Here is a 16,556-nt window from a genome sequence, read left to right on the forward strand (position 1 = left end):
TGAAGATGAACCACAGCTGGATTTCGAAGAGGAGGAAATGGATTCTGAGACCTTGAGGACAACACTAATTGTGTTGCAGGAGGAGTTAGCCAATCTGAGGGCCAATCAGGAGAATGTGGCTGAGACGATGGCGTTGCAACTGAGGGAAATTGACCGTCAACGTCAAGAGTTGAATGAGCGGTAGGCTGATATGGAGCGTCGACAGAGAGATGTCACTGCCGCCTTGGAAGCAGCATTCAGTTGGCCCGAGGACAACCTGCACCAACTGCTTAACCAGATTAGCCACCAAGTGTACCACCACAACAAGGCCCAAACTCAAGTCATCCACCTCAACCGACAAGTCCTCTAAGGCTGGAGCAACCTCATGCTGCCCAACAGGATATTCCATTTCAAGATCCTGAGCAGCAGCCACCTTCTCGTGCTGGTCGAGATAATCCCCAGCGTGAAAGGAAAAATAAGGCCAAACAACCTCCCCGAAGCCCTAGATGCCAAACTGCTGAGGAACCGAATCCTCTGAGCAAGGGACAACGTCCTTCTGATAACAGAAGGCATGCCGAGTCAAGCTCTATGGTCAGGGGCCCCCCACGACATAATAATGCCTGGGGACCCACCGACCAACGCATGCCTCCCCCTGGCGCTCGAGAGGTACCAGCAAGAGGAGGGAATAGTGCGATCAGCAGGTCTCACCATAGCCAATCACGTTTTAGGGATGGTCATGATTACAACGAAGCTAATTCTGGTAGAGGAAATGATGGTTGAGGGCAAGGAGAGAAAGGTGGAGAACGAAATTCCCCACCAAGGGAAAATAGGCCTGCAAGCCAGAACGCTGGGGGGCAGCCTAGGCAACCTAACGTCTTTGATCGATTGGGCGCTAACGAGCAAAGGCGTAGAGATGGTGACTTGAGGGATGTGCTCAACGATAGGCGAGAAAGGCACGATGAGTACGCTCCTCCAGTATTGGTCGCCCCAGCGATACCAGATGTTGTACAGGCCCAGATCGATGCGCTGAATCAGGCCATCTAGCAGTTAGTGGGGAGCCGAACATCCCACATCGAGTATGATCGGAGAAGAGGCACTCCATTCATACAAAAAATAGCGATGGCAGAAACCCCAAGCAAATTTAAGATGCCAGTATTGCCCAACTTCGATGGATATGGGGACCCATTATCTCATGTGAATAAATTTGAGATACAGATGGACATCCAAAAGGTGTCGGATGATGCTCGCTGCAGAATCTTTCCAGCCACCTTGTCCAATACTACTCAGAAGTGGTTTTTCAAATTCCCTCTTGCTAGCATAGTGTCATGGAAGATGTTCATAAAGGAGTTCTACGGGCAATTCTACACTGGTCGAGTACATCCGACTGAAGCCAACCAACTGGTCGAAATTCGCCAGAAGGAAGGAGAGTCTTTAAAGGAATATGTCCAGCATTTTATGTGAGCGGCATCTGGAGCTAAGACGGTTGGCGATGAGGGGAAAATGATGGCGCTCACTGCTGGAGTGCGGTGCCACTCACCCCTCTGGAATAGTTTAATGAAGAATGGGGTGAAGAGTACCCAAGAATTTCTACATCGAGCAGAACGATACATCAAGCTTGAAGAGGTGATTACTAACAAAGGGAAGTCGCCTGTAGAAGACAAAGGATCAAAGGAAGTTCCCGCCAAAGCCGCCAACAGGTCAGATAAACCCAATGGCAACAGAAAAAACAATGGGGAAAATGGTTGAAAACGGGCAAACAACGAGCCATTGACGTTTGAGAATAAGCACCCTAAGGGTAACAAATACGAGCCAAGATTCACCAATTACACGACCCTAGTCGAAAGCAGGGAGGAGGTGTACCAGGCGACCAACACCAATGTCCCTTACAAGCAACCAACACCGATAAGGAAAGATATCTCTAAGAGAGATACAACCAAGTTTTGTCATTTTCACAATGACTATGGTCATGACACCAATGAGTGCAACCAGCTGAAAGATGAAATTGAGTTCCTTATCAGACAAGGACACCTGAGGAGATATGTACGAGCCACTGGAGGTTCTCAGCGAGAGGCTCAAGGAGGCAATGAGTAGGCACCTGTACGCCAATGCTCGCCCCCTTTACAGCCAGCTCCTGTGGCGGGTACATTTCTAACCATATGTGGCGGCCCACACCTAGCAGGAGATAGTGGGAAGGCAAGGGAGCGATACACCCGAACCTTACACCACGACCTGGACATTGAAATGCTGAATGTGGAGGAGCAAACTCCCAAGATAATGGACGTCCAAATCGCCAATATGATAATTAAGCGGGTGTTAGTAGACATAGGGAGCTCAGTAAATATTTTGTACAAGTCTTCGCTGGAAAGGATGAAGTTGTCAGTGAAGGATTTGGAGCCATGCAACCAAACCATTTATGGTTTTTCTGACGAAGGGCTCGTGCCAACAAGGTCGATCAGGCTTCCGATCACAGCAGGAACTGCACCTGCGAAGAGGACATTACTCACTACTTTTATAGTAGTTGATTGTCCTTATCCATATAATGCTGTGATTGGAAGGCCTATTCTAGTCGACCTGCGAGCCATAACCTCAGTCTAGCACCCCGCCATGTAGTTTCCAACTGACGCAGGGATAGGATGTGTGTTAGGAAACCAGCGAGAAGTGAGGGAATGCTTCAATTCCTCGATTACTAAAGCGAAAAAAGGGTGGATCGAGGGAAGGAGCCAAAAAGGGGTTACAATTGGCCAATGAGATACAAGCCTAATCAGGTGAGCACGTTGCCAAATAGGGTGTTGCCCAAAGTGGGGATATGGATTTAGATCCTCGCTTTGGGGATTTTGAGGAAGATGTGGGACCAGTCGAGGACCTCGAGGAGGTCCAACTCGATGAGTCAGATCCGACCAGGGTTGTGAAAGTCGGTAAAAACTTAGAGACAACAACAACACAAAAACTGGTGGAATTTTTTAAGAAGAACCAGGAGGTCTTTGCCTAGTTGCACAAAGATTTGGTTGGGATTGACCTAGCAGTTATCAGCCATGTCTTGACCATAGATAAAAGTTTTCCACCAGTACAACAGAAAAGAAGGTTGCTTGACAAAGATAGATCGAAAGCTTTAAAAAAAGAAGTCGAGAAGCTGAAGGAGAACGAATTCAGTAGGGTAGCGTTTTATCCATCATGGGTCTCTAATCCCGTATTGGTTCCCAAGCCAAATGACAAGTGGAGAACATGCGTGGATTTCACAGACCTTAATAAAGCCTGCCCAAAGGATTGTTTCCCACTCCCAAGGATCAACCAGCTGGTCGATGCCACTTCAAGGCATGAGATCCTATCATTCATGGATGCATACTCTGGGTACAATCAGATCAGTATGCACCCACCTCATGAGGATCACACTAGCTTTCAGACTGTACATGGCTTTATTGTTACAAATTAATGCCTTTCGGTTTGAAAAACGCTGGTGCAACTTACCAACGACTAGTCAATCACATGTTCAAAGAGCTGATCGGTGTAAACATGCACTACGAGAAAATGGGGTCTTTACCTACCAATTGTAAGTGTAGGTAAAACTAACCTAATGATGGGTAATATGGTTTACCTACCAATATTGAATTGGTAGAGATTGGTAAGTAAAGGTTAGTGGGGAAATAGTCTTTACCTACACTTATTAACACTGGTAGGTAAAAGAATCAGTGGACCCCACTAAGTTATAAATCAATTGATGAGTCATCAGATGACGTGTTTGATGACATGGCATCCTACGTGTATGCTAACATGGTTTATGTAGTTTTACGTGTCTGATGACGTGGCATCATATGTGGCATTCAACGTGGCATCATATGTGGCCTCCTACGTGGCATCCTACGTGGTGTCATTTTATTAGCCCACATAGCATTATTTTATTGGTCTGTTACACAATTTATATTTTGTTCAAATTTAATGGTTATGTGTAGGTAAAAGATAATAACAGTTATTTATAAATGTTCTATATTAGAAATAAACTAGAAAAAATCCATACAATAATAAAATGTTTAATGCTAAAATTCTTTATAATGTTCAATACTAAAATAAGTCATAAAGTTATCATTTTAAGGTTACCCCTACCAAAATAAAAAAAAACTTCATAAAGTTCATTCCTTAGTAAATTAATGTAAATAAACTAAGAATCATCTTGTGACTCTCGAACTGAAAAAGATGGCGACTCTCTTAAATTTGCATCTGAAGCTTGGTCTGTTGGAGGTGGTGGAGGCGGTGCCATCAAATTGTTATGACGAAGTATATCCACAACCACACTAAGTTGTTCGTTAGTAGCATTAAGGCGGGAAGTTGTATCATTAAGTCGTTCAACTAACTCTTCATAAGTTGGTTGATTACCCACAATATTTTCACGATGTGAAGTAGAAGTTGTGACACTAGGAGACCGCCCCCACCCTCGCAAGTATACTGAATCACGTCCAAGTACACGCTCCATAATCTCTTTATCAGACAGTTCTTCTGGAGGATGTTGACCCCTTAACTCCATCATTTTATCCTAATAATATATTTAATTAATTATTAGTAAGAAATATAATAAATAAAAATTTAAATTACTTACATATAATGGCCCGAGCTCTATTCCAGTCCATCCTTTCTCAGCATCATAATGCTTTAGACGCCATGTCTCAATTTGACCGGTAGGAGAAGTTAACATCATTCCATGTCGAATGTGATGTCGTGGTGTGGAGACTGGACCATTTTTCGACTCCCATTTCCTCTTTGATCGATTGGTAGTATTCTTTAATGCTCTTTCCTGAAGAAATAAATCCAAATAAAATTTATTAGAAAAAAATTTACACAACCTTTTCTTTTGAACAACACAATGTCTATTTATTACAAACTTTATTGAATAGTTTAACACTAAAATCTGTAAATCAAAGACAAAACAAAATACTAGAAAGAGTAGATGTTGTTTATGTAGGGCCAAATACTAGAAAGAGTAGATGATGCCAAAACAATAACATTAGCTTTCATTTTTTCATTCAAACATTTAACCAAACACCTTAACTACATCAACTACATAGTCAGAAAAAACTTCATTCCCACAACCAAAATGAAATAAACACAAAAATACGAGATAGCCTAAAACATGTTTCTAAAATTGAATTCAAAGAGAAACAAAAATAGAATACTTACAGTATACGCAGCGGAATTAAGAGTCCTTCCTTCAGTTTCTCTAACTCTTGTATCCTCTCTGTCGCAGAGTATTATCAAGAAACTGAACCGATCTTCTATTGTCTTCACAATCTTCCAATGTATCCTTAGAACCACCTAGACTAGTGTGGGCAATTCTCAACACATGAGATAGATATAGAGAGAAGAAGAGAAAATAAGAAAGTGGCTTAGAAAAGGACTTGTGTTTAGAGAGAATATAAAACTATTAGAAAATCTGACTTATCAAAAACCCTTTTTTGACTTCTCTATAAGCACTCCTTTTATAGACTCAATTAGGCCATTTAATTTAATTAAAAAATCAATAAAATAACAGCCATTTTGAAGCCCTAGGTCGAAATTATCATGGGCTATAGGCCCGTGAAATTTCCCATTTGATTATAAGCCCATTGGACTTAAAATCAAGGCCTGTATTATTTTCTATTGATTTAATTAATTAAATAATTATTTAAATCCTTTATCAAATTAATTATTTATAATTTGAACCTTGATTTAAATTTATTTATTAATTTAGATACCAATTTATCTTAATTAATAAATCTGCCATAATTTCTCTTTTCTTCTCAAAATTACACAACTCTGTGAAACTATCCAAAATTGACCTGGTCAACTTTGATAATTCTAATTGATGATTAAATCAATTAATTGAGACTATCTAGATGATTTTATCCAAGGTACAATGGGGACCATGGGCCTATGAAATCAAGCTCCAATAAGTTATCATAAATCTAACAAATAAATTTACTAACTTATTAATTCCTCGTGACTCCACTATAGACTTGGAATTGCACTCTTGAATTCATAGAACGCTCTATAACAAATATAGATACGCTATTAATTATCCATTGTTACAACCATAATTGTCACTCAATCCTCTATAGACGGTCTACAATGAGATAGGACTAAAATACCATTTTACCCCTCATTGTATTTTATCCTTAAAACACTTAGTTCCTTGTAAATGATATTTCAGTAAACTAATTCAATTACTGAAATGAGATCTCTATCATTTAACACCTTGAACCAAACTAAAAGGAAACCATCGTTTCACTTCTTCATCAGAAGCTATAGATGTTCATATCTATGATTAACACTCCCACTCAATTATACTACCGAGTTCCCAAGATGTAAGTATGGGCTAGTCCGTAGGGTAAGCTGGTAACGAACAAGTCAAAGAACTCAAATAATACAATTAGTTAGAACACTAACCACTCATAATTGAGATTGAATTGACCTATGGTCAACTATATGATATGACTAGAATAGATAATAACGGTATGTTTACTTATCTTATCAACTGTCAATATCGGTCCTGTCCGATGTAACAAATACATCCGATCTTATCTACTTTGCTAATGTTCTGGAAAGAACATAACACTGTAATGTGTAAGTAGATCATATCGTAGATTGGCAAGTCAGTGTAAATCCGGTGCACTGACTAATCTTAGGACTAACTTATTTTGAACATATAATCATATTTATATTCCATTGTGATTACGTCACTATAAATAAGATTAGCTATATGCTCGGGATTTAATAGAAGTTTATATTAAACAAATAATCATGAAAATAAAACATGTGAGCAAAGTGATTGACCAAGTCAAAAAATGATTTCTATTCTTTTATTGATAATAAAATGAGATTACAAAGAATTTGGGTTTTAATTAGGGCATAAAACCCCAACAGTTGACCCCTTAACTCCATCATTTTATCCTAATAATATATTTAATTAATTATTAGTAAGAAATATAATAAATAAAAATTTAAATTACTTACATATAATGGCCCGAGCTCTATTCCAGTCCATCCTTTCTCAGCATCATAATGCTTTAGACGCCATGTCTTAATTTGACCGGTAGGAGAAGTTAACATCATTCCATGTCGAATGTGATGTCGTGGTGTGGAGACTGGACCATTTTTTGACTCCCATTTCCTCTTTGATCGATTGGTAGTATTCTTTAATGCTCTTTCCTGAAGAAATAAATCCAAATAAAATTTATTAGAAAAAAATTTACACAACCTTTTCTTTTGAACAACACAATGTCTATTTATTACAAACTTTATTGAACAGTTTAACACTAAAATCTGTAAATCAAAGACAAAACAAAATACTAGAAAGAGTAGATGTTGTTTATGTAGGGCCAAATAATAGAAAGAGTAGATGATGCCAAAACAATAACATTAGCTTTCATTTTTTCATTCAAACATTTAACCAAACACCTTAACTACATCAACTACATAGTCAGAAAAAACTTCATTCCCACAACCAAAATGAAATAAACACAACAACTGATTGGGTATCACAGTCAAAGAAAGACAGAAATTTCAACAAAGAGGTCATCTATAGCCAATACAATATTTCAAAATTAAGCAGTAGTTCGACATTTGTGGACAATCATGGAAACATACAACAATATAAATTCAATAAAACAGAAAAATAGCAAAAATCTAGATGTTAAGAACAATAGTAATATGTAAATAGTATGTCGGGTCTCTTGTTCCTATCATAATAGCAATATTATGATAAAAAATGTTACCTTAAATTCAGGAGAACACCAACGATCACGCAAAATCATCCAATCTTCTTGATGTTCTTCTTTTAAGTCTGGATGACGTTTGCTCTTGGCCATCTCAAGATCATTTTCTCCTCCAATTTCTTTGAAATATAAGTGCAGCTTGTACTTATGACCCTTCCAAGCTTTTCTCATTCGCTCATCAATGCATTTTTTAGTTGTCTCATCATTCAAGTTGATGTCAAAATGTTCCTATAACATAAAACAATATTAATTATAAATATTACAAATATAAATGTAATATTGTGAAATGATTTACCAAAAGATAGTGTCGCAATGGAGCTCTCACATCTTCAGGGACCATTCTCCACTCTTTATAATGAAATGTACCATGATTCCGAATAATGAATCCAATCTCATTATTAAATTTCTCAGCATTAGTACAAATTGGTTGACGACACTCCGCATTAAAAGTCACTGACAACTTTCCAGTTGATGATGCCTTAGCTATAGTTGTAGTTGTCAAGCCGCGAGTAACTCTACGAGTAACTCCACGTGGCTTAAAGGAAGATGTTTTTCCTACAATACAATATAATCTTAATTAAAATAAATAGAAATTTAAAGAAATGAACATGAAAGACATTAAATTTACCAGATGGAACTTGGGAAGATTGATTATCATCTTCGATATCAAAATGGGTCATCACATTGACTTGTTCACCCTGTACAATAGGGTGTGTGGAGCCTTGAGGGTGTTCTCTCTCTACATTAGATTGTGTGGTGGTTCTAGGTCGTTGACTTAGTACCGTAGATCGAGTGGTGCAACAAACTTGTTGATTCTCTACACTCGACCGAGTAGTGCGAATAACTTGTGTAGGTGGAGCAGGAGGATCAATGACTAGTTCAACTTGTTGATTCTCTATACTCGACCGAGTAGTGCGAACAACTTGTGAAGGTGGAGCAGGAGGATCAATGACTGGTTCAACTTGTTGACTTTGAGCAGTAGATCGAGTGGTGCGACGACCAAGTGCCATGACTAAAATTCTATGAAATAAAACAAAGAAAATGATTAGTAAATAAATATTTACAAATATTAAGAAACTAACTATGAATTAAGAATCTGGATGTGTCTATATATTGATATGGATGTCTATATTTCTATATATCTTGTTTCATCTCAGTTTTTGCAAACCTTAGTTTCTGTACTTGTATTTTTGTTTGTGTACAGGTGCTTGGCTAGTTGGCTAGTTGGGGAAGAACATTTGTAGACAAATTTCACGAGGCACTAACTGAGCAATGACAAGATGACTAACTATGAATTAAGAATTTGCATCATCATCACATTTTGATTCTATAGAACTTTTAGTGTCATCACTTGAGAGAAATGTTTCATTATTACAGAATATATTTCCTTCATCAAAATCTTCATCTAAGTCACTATCCTTGTCAACATGTTGATTTTGGTTTAAAAATAAATCAACAACAAGTTGGTCTAAAAGAGTTACAAAAGGAACATCTAATCGAACTAAAGATGAACTTTCAATGAAATCCTCAGTTGGTTGAAAAGGTGGCAATTGAAATGATTCTTCTTCTTGAAACACATCATTATTTACTGCCTCTTCCATAATTTCATAAATGTCATAAATAGATCGATGATTTACTTTTTGAACAATCCGTCAATTTGAACCACGCTTCATATCAAGCAAATAGAAAACTTGTTGTGCTTGAGTTGCCAAGATAAATGGTTCATTAGAATACCAATCAGTAGATGTATTGATGGAAGTCAAATTATGATCCACAACAATTGATCTACCTTTTGGATTGGAGTTATACCACTTGCAACGAAATAAGAACACCTTTCGATCTAAAACGAATGACAACTGCAAAATCTCAATCAAGACACCATAATATAGGATATTAATATTGTCATGATCACCTTCAGTGAAAATTCCAGAACATTGTGTCTTAAGAGTATCGTCACGCTCTTTACATCGAAATCAAACACCATTTACAATACAACTTTGGTAGGTGTTGTACCGTTCAAGTGGACCTTGAGATAAAGAGTACAAATCATCATTGGCAAGAGGTTATTTTTGAACTCGCATTTGAGATACCTATAGTATGAAAGAATTTGAATTATGATGAATGATGTCACAACTTAAGAATTTAGTAAGAAACCATTAATGATAATCTCTTACTTTATTCTTAAACCAAGAAGGAAATTGTTCTTTGTGCTCTAAGGCAACTTCTGAATCTGAAAGACATTTTTCTTCCAACAACTTTATATGATCACTACATTCAAATTCATTTCTATGAATAAGTAAATGATATTTTGTTGAGATAATTTAGAAGAAGAAAAGAAATTGTTACTTACTCGATAAAATCTTGGATATCATCTACATAATTGTTCAATATATAGCATTGAACGACTTTTCTCCAATTTTGAAGCAATTTGACAGTAGATGCCCCTAATGGACGAACATTGGAGTTGAAAACATCTAACTTATGATTTGGAGAAGGTATATCCCAATTACGCTCAGGTCTTGTGAATCTTGTCTTTATGTTAGAAACATATCTTGACAAGAAAGTTACAGCTTCATCTACAATAAAAGCTTCTGCTATTGAACCATCAGGCCGAGACATGTTTCTCACATATTTCTTGTACAAAACCATATGGCGTTCTGTCCCAAACATCCATCTCGAAGCAACTGGATCACCTAATAACACTTGATCGGGTAGGTGAACACAAAGATGAACCATTATGGTAAAAAATGATGGGGGAAATATCTTTTCCAACTTGCACAAAATTATTACAATTCCATCTCTCAATTGTTATATGTTAGAAATTTGTAATGTTTTTGCACAAATTTTTTGAAAGAATTGGCAGAGTTCAATCAAAGTACCCGAATGTTGTCTGTCAGAAAAGGAAGTAATGCAGCTGGTAATATCTTATGAAGTAAAACATGACAATCATGAGTTTGCATTCCTCCTAGTTTGTCATTATCTGTTACACATCGAATAATATTCGAAGCATATCCATCTAGTAATCTAACACTTTGAATGAATTTACAAAAATCTTTGCATTCTTCTCTCGTCAAAGTGTAACTAGCATAAGGTTTTTCAAGCTTGTTATTAGAAGGGTCCTTCTTCAGCCAAAGCTCTTCACGAATATTAAGATTTTGCAAATCCTTACGAGCTTTTAAATTGTCTTTCGATTTACCTTCAATGTCTAAAAGTGTTCCAATAATGTTATCACATACATTTTTCTCTATATGCATCACATCAAGATTGTGACGCAGCAAGAGCTTTGACCAGTATGGCAATTCAAACAAAACACTTCTTCTACACCAATTCAGCTCTTTCTCTCCACGCTTACGTTTTCTAGAAGAATTACTTGGTGCTTTACCAGGGGTATGAATAGGAATTTCTTCCAATTGCTTTAAAATGTCATCACCAGTAAAAGTTCTAGGAAGGCCACGTAATTCAGTAGATCCGTCATATTCTTTACTTTTTCTCCAAGAATGGTTTCTTTTCAAATAACATCGATGTCCCATGAAACATTGTTTGTCAGTTATTCTTCTAGATCCTGTATCTTCAAGACAAACAAGACATGCTAATTTACTAGCAGTGCTCCACCCAGACAAGTATGCATAAGCGAGAAAATCACTAATTGTCCACAAGACTGCAGCTCGAAGTTTAAACATGCATTAACCATACAAATCATATGCATTGACTCCATCCCATAACTCTTTAAGCTCTTCAATTAATGGCTTCAAGAACACATCATAATCTTTTCTAGGAGATTTAGGACCTGGAATTAACAAAGACATGAGATAATTTGTTCCATTAGGAGAAGCCCAAGGTGGCATATTGTACGGAATTAATATCACTAGCCACAAACTATAGGTTGATGTCATATTAGAGAAAGGGTCAAACATCTGATGCCAACCCCATTCGTACACTCCTGGAATCAGCTGCAAAGTCAGGATAAACATTGTCGAAATGCTTCCAAGCATCCCCATCAGCAGGATGACGTAAAATCCCAGCTTCATTTTTTCGTACCTCTTTATGCCATCGCATATCTTTAGAAGTGTGCTTCGAACTAAACAATCGCTTAATTCGTGCCTTGATTGGGAACCATCTAAGTCGTTTATGTGGGATTTGATTTCGTACATAACAACTAGACTTGCATACAGGACATGACACTGCATTTGCATTCTCACCATAAAACAATGCACAATCGTATTGACAAACATCAATTTGCTCATAGCCTAAGCCCACCTCACAAAGAAGCTTCCTCGTCTGGTAATAATTCCCTAGGAACTAATTACCCTCGGGCAATATCTCTCTCAAACACTCCAAAAGACCGTCGAATGATTTATCTGTCCATTTGTTAAGCACTTTGAGATTCATCAACTTCACCATCGCGCTTAAGACAGAGAAACCTTTACAATTATTGTACAAAGGCTTATGAAGTGACTCAAACAATGCATCATACTTGTCATCCACATTAAGTGGAGATTCATCATTGAAGTCACTAGTTGGAATAATGTCAAAATACTTACTACCAATAGCATCATGAAGACCTACCGCCAAATCATCATGCTGATCTGAATCTTCAACATTATCCTCGGTATCGAATAATCCTTCATCTTCTACTTCCTCTACTTGCTCACCATGGTGATACCACCTTGTGTAAGTACTAAGAAATCCATGAGTAATCAAGTGAAACTTTATCACATGGATGTATTGTGATTTCTTATTCACGCATCGACAACAAGGGCATAGAACCATCCCATTAGAGTCCATGGAGTGTCTTGCAACACTAATGAATTCATTCATTCCAGCAGCATATTCTGCTGAAAGTTTATTTGGAATATTTATCCAATGACGATCCATGAACCAACAAAATGGTGTCCCTTGTTGTAGTTGGTAGAGCTGGTGATGAACCCAAATTCTAGAAAGAAGACAGAGGAAACAAGAGCAAGAAAAAGAAAAAGAAAGGATGGTAAATATTAAAGATTTTTCTCTTTTGTAGATTATTATAATTGAAATAGGAAAATAAGAAAGAAGAAAGAGTGGGAGATTGATTTGGGGGAAGTGAAATGAAAAAGGAAAGGCTAAAAAGGATGAGGAAAACAATGAAAATTCTGGCGTGAAAGCCTTTCATTTGAGGATTCTGTAACAACAAACAAAGATAATACAAAAAATATACTAAACCAGTAAAACTACATTCAAATAAACTTAGAAATAAAGAAAACTAAATAAAAGGTTCAGCTACTTGGAGCAGGTAAACAGTGAGTTCTCATAGGGCTGTTTTGGCAATTATATTTACTTGTGAATGGACAATAGAGTGAATTTTGTTATGGAACATGGTCATATTTTAGTCACAGGGGCACTATAAGTTGTCGGGCAACTCCATAATTCAGTTGTTTATGTTTTGATTTTGGCTCTAGTTTACTTGAAAAACTTGATTCAGAATACTTCAGCTGTCAAAATGCTGAAATAAGATATCTTTCCTCAAATGGGCAGACGTGTTTTTATCTTTTTTTTTTTAATAATAATAATAATAATAATAATAATAATAATAATAATAATAATGACTGGTTTAACAATATTTAATAGCACTCTTTTATAAGATAACATGTCTCTTTATAAATGGACCTTTTTTACAGGTGTTTAGTATAAAGAAAATATAATGTCGTAAAGCAATTACATAAATGGAGTCGACCATTCCAAAAAATAGTTTAGACCCTCTCTCTCTATAAAAATCTATAAACCATGCATATATATTAAGAGAGGGGTCCATATATAATCTTTATACTTTAGCTATAAGTTTAGCTAGATATATATACACACACTACGTTATGATCATGATCAACTACATATATATATAAGTCACATCTGGTCCCAAAAAAGAATATATATTTATATATATTTTAGCACTACTAGCTAGCTATATAGGGTGGATATTAATGTAATTTCTCCTTCTATGAGTTTGAAATATGTGGTGTGTATTAAGAGTACACATATATAGAGTAGTACTACTACAATAATAAAGGGAGTCTCACAAGGGAGTAATATGTTGCTGGTGATGGAACGGCATTTATAACTGGTGGTGAGGTTATCATCGTAAAGAGAATACAATTTGAAAATAAATTACAACACGAGAGCTTGGCAAAAGCAAAGTAGAATACTAAATTTGGCCTGAAATGGACATCACACTCCCAACTCCCACTTCCAACTCCCAAGTAGTGGAGACATCAAGAAAAGAAAGAAAAAAGATAGATAAATCATTTGGTACAAAATAGGACCAATTTTATTTTTTGGGGAGGTTCAATTTAGTAACATGAGGTTCAATTTTATTTTATTTTAAAGATAAAGAAACTAAAAATATTAACAAAAATAAACAAAAAGAAAGAAGAATTTAATCTATCAAAGTAATATCTCATGTCGAGCTTCATCAGAAATATTATGTGAGTGTGTGCAATACTTGTCTCTTTGTTTTTTCCATCTTTATGTGTTACTCTTTTGGCTGACGAAATTTGTGCAACGGTTAACACTGATAATACGAACCTGCCAAGATTGCAAAGACTTTAAAGTGAATTCTTCCACTAATCGAATCCAATCACTATAACCTTCAACATTTACGAGCTTTGACAACTGCAACAAAGTTAAAATGATAAATAAGGATGTGGCTTCAAAAGGCATGTAAAATGTGCAGCCATTGCATGTTTACACACAGAAGTATCATATACACACATAAGCCATAACAAGACGTATTGCACTGGCATAGCCAAAAAAAGGAAACATGATATCAAAGACCTTATAATAGTACCTGGTAATTCACTCGGAAGCGTCCAAGGAGACGACAATACTCATGGTAATTATCAGGATCTGCAAGACCTGATTCCAAGTGCCACAAATCATTCCGGACAATCAGTAAACTCAAAGGAACAAAATAAATAAAGATCAATAGTTCAATAGAAACTCACAGTAGAATATGATAACTAGATGCAACTCTGCAGGATAGCATATTTTGATGTCTCATTTTCTTATCAATAATGTTTGCTTTCTAGCATTCAGCAAAACCTTTATCAAATCTAATAATTACTAAATTTCTTTCAAATTCCCTGTCACTGGAGACCCAATACTATTCTATGCTACCAGATTACTTTTAATAAGAGATTTTCATACCAGACGCAATTCCTACATAAGAAAAGCATAAATAATTAAGGTAATTAAACAACAGATGATCATGAAATTACTCACCATTTAAAATTAAACCCTAGTTCTTTCTTCTCAATAATACATCACAGCCCTGATTTTTTATTTTTTTTGTTACAAAGACATGATGATGATCCCTGTTGTAAATGGTGAGAGTAGGAATTTCAAAACGTGATAAGATCAAAATTCAACAAGGCACAGAAATGATGATACGAATGACCAATAAATTAATGCCATAAATAATGTTTAGCATATATAACAAAAACAACAACAACAATTATAATAAGAATCTCGATTTGATGATCACCACAGTTTCCAATCATCAAGTACAAACATTTCTCAAGAGCACTAGTACTAGTACTACTATATATATATAGTTCTAATATTGCTAGTGGCTAAGGGGGTTTGACAGAAGAGAGAGAGCATTTTTATAGGGTCTTTAAAAGTCTGAACCCACCAAGCAGGTTGCATGGCCACACTCTGCAGCGATATATGTAATGAAAGGCTTTTGGAAAAGACTGTAAATGATGCAGGAGCAAAAAGGAAGAGAGAGAAAGGGTACTACATGCCATTGAAGGTAAGTCAGTACACGTGGCTGTGTTCTGTACATAAGAAAACAAGAAAATCGATCTTTAACTTTGATTGTCTTGTTTTGCTACATGGAAAAGAGAGAGAGAAACCCCCCATCCATAGCTTGTAGTTGTAGATAGATATAGCTTAATTCAGTGCGACAGTAACCTGTACTCCATGCACACACACACACACCACTCTTACCCTACTACTACTACTGCTCTCACGGTACTAACACCACTTCATCTTACTCTGTTTTCACATGCCAAGCCAAGCCATCTCTCAATGTAATTGCCACCTGTTCATTAATTTTCGTCTTTGTTGGACTTCTACCCCTTAACAGATGAAAGAGAATGAAGGCCTTTTCTTTTAAAGACCCTCTTAATTAATTAATGATGGGAAGTGAAACTGAAACACATAATACTATGTTAGACTTTGTTGTCAACGTACGCTTGGCTTTCAGCTTGTTCATGTGAAAAAGCTTCTAACTTCACAAAGATGAAGAGAAACCCATAACTAAAGAATAATTACCTATATATACAACCTATCCAAGTTTATTTCAAACTATGTGTCTTCAAGGTATGAATTGAAGTGCTCGACCATGTTAAAGCATACCAAAATGGTTAATTAGCTCATTTACTAAATTAATATTTGATTATAAAATATTCATTATATGAAAGAAGAAAAGAAATTAAACATACCTGGCTGTTAGAAAGTCTATGACATCAACAGTTTGGGCGTTTGGTTGATATTATGGCATCACAATATAGTATCATCAGTTTTACCCCATTCAATTGAGCGGCCTGGGCATTTGGTTGAAATTATGGCATAAACCTACCAAAATTCATATAAATAAAAAAACAAATAAATAATATATAGGAGCAAGTTTGGTTGAAATTATGGCATAAACTTAAAATGCAATCTGATACGAGTATGGGTGTTTCTTCTCATAAACCTTCTAAGGATTTCTGGGCTAAAGGGGAGGATGAAAGAGGCACCCCGCTCATGCACATCTGGGTTTTTCTTCTCAGGTGGCAGTCGGCGAGTATGGGTTCTTCTCTCAGG

At 36.4% G+C, this 16,556-nt stretch overlaps 2 protein-coding genes and 1 long non-coding RNA gene across 3 annotated transcripts; all 3 read right to left on the bottom strand.

The window, feature by feature from the left end:
- Nucleotides 1–3,988: 3,988 nt before the first annotated feature.
- On the bottom strand, nt 3,989–4,684 carry LOC133824657 (uncharacterized). The gene is made up of 2 exons (XM_062257619.1): nt 4,568–4,684; nt 3,989–4,504 (listed from the first exon to the last, which is right to left on the bottom strand). Exons 1-2 carry the CDS (start codon nt 4,664–4,666, stop codon nt 4,133–4,135), a joined length of 471 nt encoding a protein of 156 aa, XP_062113603.1. The 5' UTR covers nt 4,667–4,684; the 3' UTR covers nt 3,989–4,132.
- A 2,970-nt stretch (nt 4,685–7,654) lies between these two features.
- LOC133826479 (uncharacterized) lies at nt 7,655–8,728 on the bottom strand. The gene is made up of 3 exons (XM_062258801.1): nt 8,347–8,728; nt 8,014–8,273; nt 7,655–7,946 (listed from the first exon to the last, which is right to left on the bottom strand). The coding sequence occupies exons 1-3, from the start codon at nt 8,726–8,728 to the stop codon at nt 7,686–7,688; spliced, it is 903 nt and encodes a 300-aa protein (XP_062114785.1). The 3' UTR covers nt 7,655–7,685.
- A 5,090-nt stretch (nt 8,729–13,818) lies between these two features.
- On the bottom strand, nt 13,819–15,136 carry LOC133824671 (uncharacterized). The gene is made up of 2 exons (XR_009888560.1): nt 14,533–15,136; nt 13,819–14,357 (listed from the first exon to the last, which is right to left on the bottom strand). It is a non-coding gene; the product is annotated as an uncharacterized LOC133824671 (long non-coding RNA).
- Between the last annotated feature and the right edge of the window lie 1,420 nt (nt 15,137–16,556).

Source organism: Humulus lupulus, chromosome 1 (assembly GCF_963169125.1).
Source record: "Humulus lupulus chromosome 1, drHumLupu1.1, whole genome shotgun sequence".
NCBI lineage: Eukaryota > Viridiplantae > Streptophyta > Magnoliopsida > Rosales > Cannabaceae > Humulus > Humulus lupulus.